The sequence below is a fragment of the Enoplosus armatus genome, chromosome 19 (assembly GCF_043641665.1).
Source record: "Enoplosus armatus isolate fEnoArm2 chromosome 19, fEnoArm2.hap1, whole genome shotgun sequence".
NCBI lineage: Eukaryota > Metazoa > Chordata > Actinopteri > Centrarchiformes > Enoplosidae > Enoplosus > Enoplosus armatus.
In genome coordinates, this window is record NC_092198.1 from 12,574,616 (window position 1) to 12,582,268 (window position 7,653).

General features: G+C 41.2%; 1 protein-coding gene across 1 annotated transcript; it reads right to left on the minus strand.

Moving 5' to 3' along the window:
- Positions 1-1,145: 1,145 nt before the first annotated feature.
- On the minus strand, positions 1,146-7,339 carry LOC139302487 (F-box only protein 30-like). Its single transcript, XM_070926191.1, has 3 exons — positions 7,218-7,339; positions 2,764-4,889; positions 1,146-1,967 (listed from the first exon to the last, which is right to left on the minus strand). Exons 2-3 carry the CDS (start codon positions 4,840-4,842, stop codon positions 1,773-1,775), a joined length of 2,274 nt encoding a protein of 757 aa, XP_070782292.1. The 5' UTR covers positions 4,843-4,889; positions 7,218-7,339; the 3' UTR covers positions 1,146-1,772.
- Between the last annotated feature and the right edge of the window lie 314 nt (positions 7,340-7,653).

The following is a 7,653-nucleotide window of genomic DNA, read 5'->3' on the forward strand; positions in this document are numbered from 1 at the left end:
AATGGCTGGTTAGCTACAACTGAGACGTATAAAAGCAAAAAACCCAACACTGATTACGTAAATAGCTTTGTTCCACCCCAAAACTGTCAACTGTGATGGCATCAAACATGCTTAAACATCATTACGTTTCTATTCTTGGTAAACATATGAAGCTCCATGGAGAGAACACATCTTTTAATTTGAACCACTAAAAGTGTTTAGCAGGAATCCCAACCCCACCCGAGCAATTTAACAGCAGTCACAGGTGTTGGTCATTCCCTAATTACAAGAAACCTCAGAGTTTTCTGGGAGATGATCAGTCCATCAAAGAGGAAACTTTGGTCTTAAATGCGTCAAAATTCTAAGCAATGATGTAATTTTACGTAAGTAATTTTGCTTTCATTCTCACAATTTAGAATAAGTGCCATTCATAAGTGTTAAGATTCGTGGAAATGTAAGATAATAATATGATAAAACATACATACATCTAGAGTGAGAGCTTCGACCAGCCTGTCACAGGCAGATGTTGTGTCAATTGGAGCGTAATTGGTGACATAGAGGCAATTCCCATAGTGAAACAGCTTACCCTGTTATCAAAGAACTGGGGATTACCTTGAGTAACCCAAAGTTCAGTTAAGTCCTTCCTCCTCTCTGAAAATAACAGAATACATGTGCAAATCAATACATTTGCACATGCAAATCATACCTTCCAGTCTACAGAGATGCTAACATACTGTCCTCTACCTGGCAGCTACAGCTTTCTGGGAGGCCGACAGCACAGTCAAATGTCACGAAACTCTATAAAGTCCAAGATCACTTGTTTTTTTATTTGTTTTTTTTGCAATTTTGGAATCAAATCAACTTTTTTTTTGATTGTTTGAGCTGAGTGAAATGAACAGTTAATCCTTCTACCTGGTCATCAAATGTATATTACTTGTGATTTAAGTTTTTACAGTATTTTATACGTGAATGGCTACACAAACTGGGGAAATACTATTGTGAAGACATTTGACTCAGTCCTGTTCAATGCTGCAGACATTTGTAGTTAAAGTTAAGATATTTTCTTTTTATCCAAGCACCTATACAGTAGATGATAGCGACAATGGAATTTTATATTGAATGATTAAGGAGAGCTTTAAAGACAAACAATTATATAAAAGGCTGTAAAGACTTTATTAAATGGTAGCAAATCACATGCATTATCGGGCTGTCCTCATATTAATATCCATCTGTTTTGACTCCTGACATCCCACAAACCCAGACAACAGACTTGCATTGGGTTGACACCCTCTATGAGGATCAGAAAGACTAGATCATTTAGGGTCACATATCAACAAAGAAGGTATTAGCAAATATTGTGTAAAGTGCTGGCATAACTTCTGTCACACAGAAATAGTGCAATATAACCAACAATCAGCTTTTTCCCCATGGCTACTACTGAAAGGCAAAACAGTGAAAACATTTAAATTCCACTATATCATATAGAATAATATAAATCTATTGTGCATATTTATCTTCAAGAAAATAAACTTTATCTTACCAGAATAAGGGCGCATTTTCAACATAAATCCATGCAAAGCTAAATGCTTAATGTTTTTTTTCTCCACATAGAGATCATCCACAACAACAGACCTTCACTGTGAGTAAGTAAGGTGTTATTTCATTAAGGCTTCTTCATAATCTAGTGTAATACAGGAAGAGTTAATGTTTTCAAGACAGAAAATCTTTAATTGCAACATCCTCGTAACACCACAGTGACTCTCGTGCAGCTACGAGAGGTCAGCCTTGTTTGGTCAGGTGTTAACGTGACGCAGGACGCGACGCAGTGAGTGTCCATCTCGTGCTGTACACATGGCAGGAAGGGGTACTGGCTCTGTCTTGTGCTCCACTATGTTGTAGTGGCACTTCTTAAGATGATCCGACATGCTGGGGAGATCAGTGAAACCCCATGACGACACCGGGCTGAAGGCAGTGCTGAATCTCCACACCTGCAGCAGTAAATTAAAAAAAAGATGTTGGAACGAAGAGGGCACTGCGTGTCAGAAATGTTAGTAGGGCTCCTGTTGATTTGTTACATGCAATTTCCATACAATCCTAGAATAAAGCTTCAGTTCAACGCTTTGGGAAATACACTTAGTTGCTTTCTCTTTTTCTTCTGCTGTTTTTTGGGTAGTTATGTGCCACACTATGTCTTGGACGGGACCAGTTGCCTGACAATGAGCAGAGTTACTGCTCCCAGCCAAGAAATAGTCAAATTGTTTTTACTGTTTGTTTTTTGTACGGATCAAACAAACAAGATATAGATATAACTTGTTAATTAGAGAGCTTTAAAAATGTGCTGGTAGGTGGATTTTGTTACCTTTGGACAGAGTCAGGCTAGCTGCATCCCCCTGCTTTCCAGTCTTTGTGCTAGGCTAAGCTAAGTGGCAGCTGGCTCCAGCTACCAAACAGACTGGAGAGTGGTATTAATCTTCTCATGTAGCTCTCGGCAAGAAAGTGAATAGGGGCATTTCCCAAAACTGTTTTTTTTAAGGACTCCACAAAATCAATCTTTATCTTTGAAAGAGCTTTGTAATAATTATTTTTCATTCCATGTTGTTAAAAACCTTGAACTTAGTAGTATTTACTGTAGAGCTACAGTGGCATATCAGCTACTTGGAATGTTGTCTCCTACAAAAGTACATGTATCTTTGTAAATGTTTTGATAATTAATTTAGAGTTATTTTAAAAATCCATCAAAAACAATGACATCCAGTAGGTTTATAATACAGGTTTTCTACTCACTCTATTCTTGATCTGCCATGACACAGTGCCAGGAGCACCAGGGCACTGTCTACGCTCCCACTGCAGCTCCACTATGCCCCTGGTCTGGAGGAGACTGGCACACACCTCCCTCATAATCCGTGACACCAATGACAGCTGGCACAGGCTGAAACTGTCCAGGAACCCAGCTATGTGCCACAGTATCTCAATGGGAAGCCCACTAAATTGGTCAGACTGGGAGTCACTTGGAAGTTTTGCCCTTGGGCAAGGCTGGACCCCAAAGGACCTGAGGTTCCTGTCATGAACCACCTTGGCCCCCTGGGTGGATGGGTAAAACCTCCGCTGGGAAAATGTGCAGCCATAATATGCCAGGGGGCAACGGTGCTCCATCCATCCATTGAGACCAGCGTGAATGTCACCATGGACATTTGTGAAATGGGAAGAAAAGTGGTCCCGGCGGAATGACTGACCACAGACGAAGGGGAACATGTGCTGGTAGCGGGGGTTAGGAGGGAGGTAGCGGTTGTGTGGGACCGCCTCCACCTCCAGAGCCTCCAGGACAAGGCCGAGGCGGAGAGTGCGGAAAGGGCTGGGGTAGGAGAGCTGGGGGGCAGCATGGTCACAGGCAGACGCAGAGGCCATGTCACCCACTCTAGTGTTGGTTACCAAGATTGCTGCAGGGAAAGTGAAAGTCTGTGTGCCAAAGTCAACATGGTAGCCGTCAACATAGACTGTATCAGAGATCCTTCTACACTCTCTGGACTCCTCCAAACAGAAGAGCAGGGCTGCTGTGATCAGATCAATCTCTCCCAGACCCATGGGGTCGTCATCCTGCTCCAGGTCCGAGGTATCCACTGCCTTGTCCTCCATTTTGGGTCGCAATCTATACAGTGACCTGTCTGGGACGAAACCTATCCGTCCATTCGGTAATGAGCATTGGCCCCTAAAAAACTGGTTGCTGTGGAACTTGCGCTCAGGCCCATGGTTTTCTAAAAGAACTAGCCCCCTATCTTCCAGGACCACATGACCAGCCCTCTGTGCTACACCCTGGCTGACATGCACTGGAGATGCCATTGGAGGGGTGACTGGCTCCTGAGAAATCCCAGCATTCCTGTCATCTTGCGCCGCAACACGACAGGCTGTGTCCAGACTGGCCTCCATTGCTCCTGACAGTGGTCCATTCGTTGTGTTTAAAATCCTTAGATCTGTTTCTTTCTGACCTCCATTTCCTCTCAAACAGCTAGAACAAAGGCTTTGCTCCTCCATCTCTCTTTTATTCAAACCTTCAGTCGCTACAGGTGTTTTGTCTTCTAGTCCATTCTGACGGTCTCTATTGTTGCTCAATCTATTCTTCTCCATTGCAGCTCCTCTGTTCACACACTCTGTGCTGCTGTCAGAGTTGGTACTGCTAACAAATTCTAAAGCAGCAGCTAAGCTTCTTGCAGTCTCAACTGTGGCTTCATAGAGTTTACTGAAGTGCTCCTCATTCAAACCATTAATTCCACTGACAATTTTCTCCTTAGACGAGCCTGGTGGGGGAGGTTGTGGCTGATGTGAGGATGATGACTGTGAAGGTGACTCAATAAAGGTGGAGGCCTCAGGGGCAGATGTAAACAAAGCTGAGTCTGTTGCCTTGTTCTCCTTACCAACAGGGACAAGTGGCTCTTTCTCTGCTGTAGGTGCCATGGCAATCACCTTGAGGGACTCTAGTAGTGTACGCTGGTCTTGAAGGGCAAGCGCCATGTCCAGCTGCTCCACCTCATCCACACCACGGCTCAGGCTCTCATAGGAAGTATAGTCCAGGCAGCTAATGGGCCATCTGTTCCACTCCATGGTGCAGCACACCACTCCAGCGGGACACACTTCGAGGTGTGCATACATTTGGTTGCGCACCAGGGTGGTGGGGCAGCCATAGCCACTGTTTAGGCAGGGGACCCTCACCAGTGGGCACATCAGGTGGTGCTCGTCAACTTTGCAGGAGTGAAATACAGCCCCACACACCAGAGGACAGGTGATAAGATCACAAGAAATGCCTGGCTGAGGTCTGACCATGCATCTCTGGTTAACACAGGACATACAGTGAACATGGTCCTCCTCCATTTTCAGAGCTGGAGGGTGGAAAGTGTCTGAGGGCGAAATCCACTGTCCTGCCAAATAAGTGGACAGAGAAAATAATGTCAGCTTACAAAACATAAAATAAGGCAAAACAATACAGGTGTGTGTGTGTGTGTGTGTGTGTGTGTGGGGGGGGCATTTCAGGATTATTTTATTGCAGCATATTGCACAATATGTGCATCTACTGCAGCCTTTCTGACCAAGATTATTATAGATAAAAAAATAGTAAGTGTGGTGGCTGCTATAATTACTGCAAACCACCAGATGTCACTGTGCTTGCTGAGATCTATGCCCCAAAGCTTCAAATCTATTTTCAGCACAAACAGGAAGAAAGCTCCAAAACTTCTAAGACCTTGTCCAACCAAAGAGCAGACCGGATAAAAATGCAAAAAGGACAGAGCTAAGGGAGTTAAGGGGGAAATAAATCTGTAAAACTACACCATAAATCAAACTGGAAAGCTAAATACAGACACAAATACAGTAAGCAGAGGGGGGTAAATAATAAGTAGAAGGGGCTTTATACAATACAGTACCCAAGAAAAGTGTACATGATGTTTTTTTTAAGTGCATTGATGTAGTAAATGTTGCACGAAACAGATTTTAACCTACCTTCCTCATATTCCTGAGCAAAGTAAGCAAACAAAGAACAATGCAATAATAGTAAATCAAGTCCAAAATACAAGAAAGCATTTATTGTCGATTGTTGAGGTGCAAATAGGATAGATTGCTGAATTAGAAATCTAGGTTGCAGAGAAACCAATGCATTTATAAAAACAGAGCACAGATTTATGCTAATGGGTAACAGAAAAAGACTAACCTTCATATTTTCATTTCAAATGTCGCTGTGAAAGACCAATGGCATCATACTTGGCCAAGTGACACAGACCTTAACATAGTGATTTGTATTTAACACTTAAATATTTACATGGTAGAATGGATGTAACCTTTTGTCATTTGTTGTAAAAGTGATTTAAAAATCAACACTGACATACAGACATAACAGCCTCCTCATATATACATATACGTCATTAACAAAGTCAATTAAACGGGACTAACAAACAAGCTGAATGACTAAGCAAACCTAAATTGTCTGAGGCACTGGTGTTCTGTCTTGCCATGCATGACTGTGAAACAGTGCCCCCACTCCACCCTATGTGGAAATTAACTGCAGTCACGTGATGCACTTACAAGGCTGTCTCACACAAGTACCTTATTAGGAAGCTTTATAACAAGAAGGTCAAAACCTTTCCATTCTTACATTTGGGACAAGTCATGAGACACCGCCAGAAAGACTTTATAAAACAAAACAATTCAGTATTAAATCTTTGAAAAAACAACAAAAAAACATTTAGCGTTCTCTTTGTGGACTTAAATAGGCAGTGTGATCATTCTAATGTTAAAGTTTGGCGTCTGATTGTGCACACATTTTATAATTTCCTGTTGTATAAAATGGCAAAGTATGATGATTTCATATAAACTAACTGCAAAACCAGTATACTATAAATATTAGTATAGAGCACATACTATGTGCAATTAAGTTAAGAATGGAATTGAAACACAGTTGGTGACAGTATTGTACTTGTGTATTCCTCTCAGTATTGTTTCTTAGTTTTATAAATTTCATACGTAGACTGCTGAGAAAGTTACTATGTTCTGCAAGTGAGATGCTCATCTATGATACACAGCACCTGTCTGTCGGTTTCCATAACAACTTTATTAAACACTGTATGAATATACCTAAATGTACATTTGAAAAGGAATAGCTATCCTGCCACTTCAAAGTCTTTGGCTAGGATAATAAATGATGGCTTGCATGGACATCAATAACCGTACATCACCTAACGTTAACTAGTCACTGAGCCATATAATCATACATTTTATCATAACTAAATCGTTAACTGAGCCGAATATCTACCCGCCAGCTTTGGTTAAATTCATTTTGAGCCAGCAGTTAATCAGGCTGGCTTACTTGACTTTAACACATGCTCCAAATAAGGCGCATACACCGATAACAACTTGCAGCTTCCTCCCAGGAATAGACACTAACGTTACTGTAGCTAGCTAGTTCCTGTCAGTTAGTTCACTTACAACAAGCAGCACTGTAGCAAAAGAACCGACGATAACAAGAGAATCTTTGCTACTGTGTAGTTACAGTAGTTTGTATAAACCCCCCTACTGCAAGCCAGTTAGTTGTCAACTGTTCTTTCGCTATTAAACCAACTTGTTTTTGTAACAATGGCAAGCTAGCTTACACTGGCCCGGCTAATGTTGGCTAACAACAGCTAGCCAGCCAGCTCCGAAGTTCACAACAAGCTAACTTAGCGAGGCAATGTTGGGTTAGCATGCAAGTAGCTTCTCACCTTATCGTTGTGTTGGCAGGAAAACGTATGTCAAGTTTGGTTGTTATATATTAATACAATTAGCTGTTACTGTAGTTTCTCTGTGGAGAGAAACTGCTAATGATAGCTAGCAACAATTCTCCTCACTCAGCCTCCTTTTTTTCCTGGTCAAAACTTTATTGATCAAAGTGTACATCATTTCATTTAACATTATAAGTGTTCACATGGACTCATATGGACATGAAAAAACGACAAGAACAGTAAAGGAAAAAATGTAATTGTGTAGAGAGATGTTCCTTTGTAATTTTAAAGAATTTAGCTAAAATGTTAAATCCAGAAGGAACGTTTAAAAAAGAAAATACAATAAATGTGTAAATAAAGAATTTATCCTCAAGATTAATAATTTACACTGAAATGAATCTTCGTGTCCTTTCATTTAAATACACATGTTAAACAA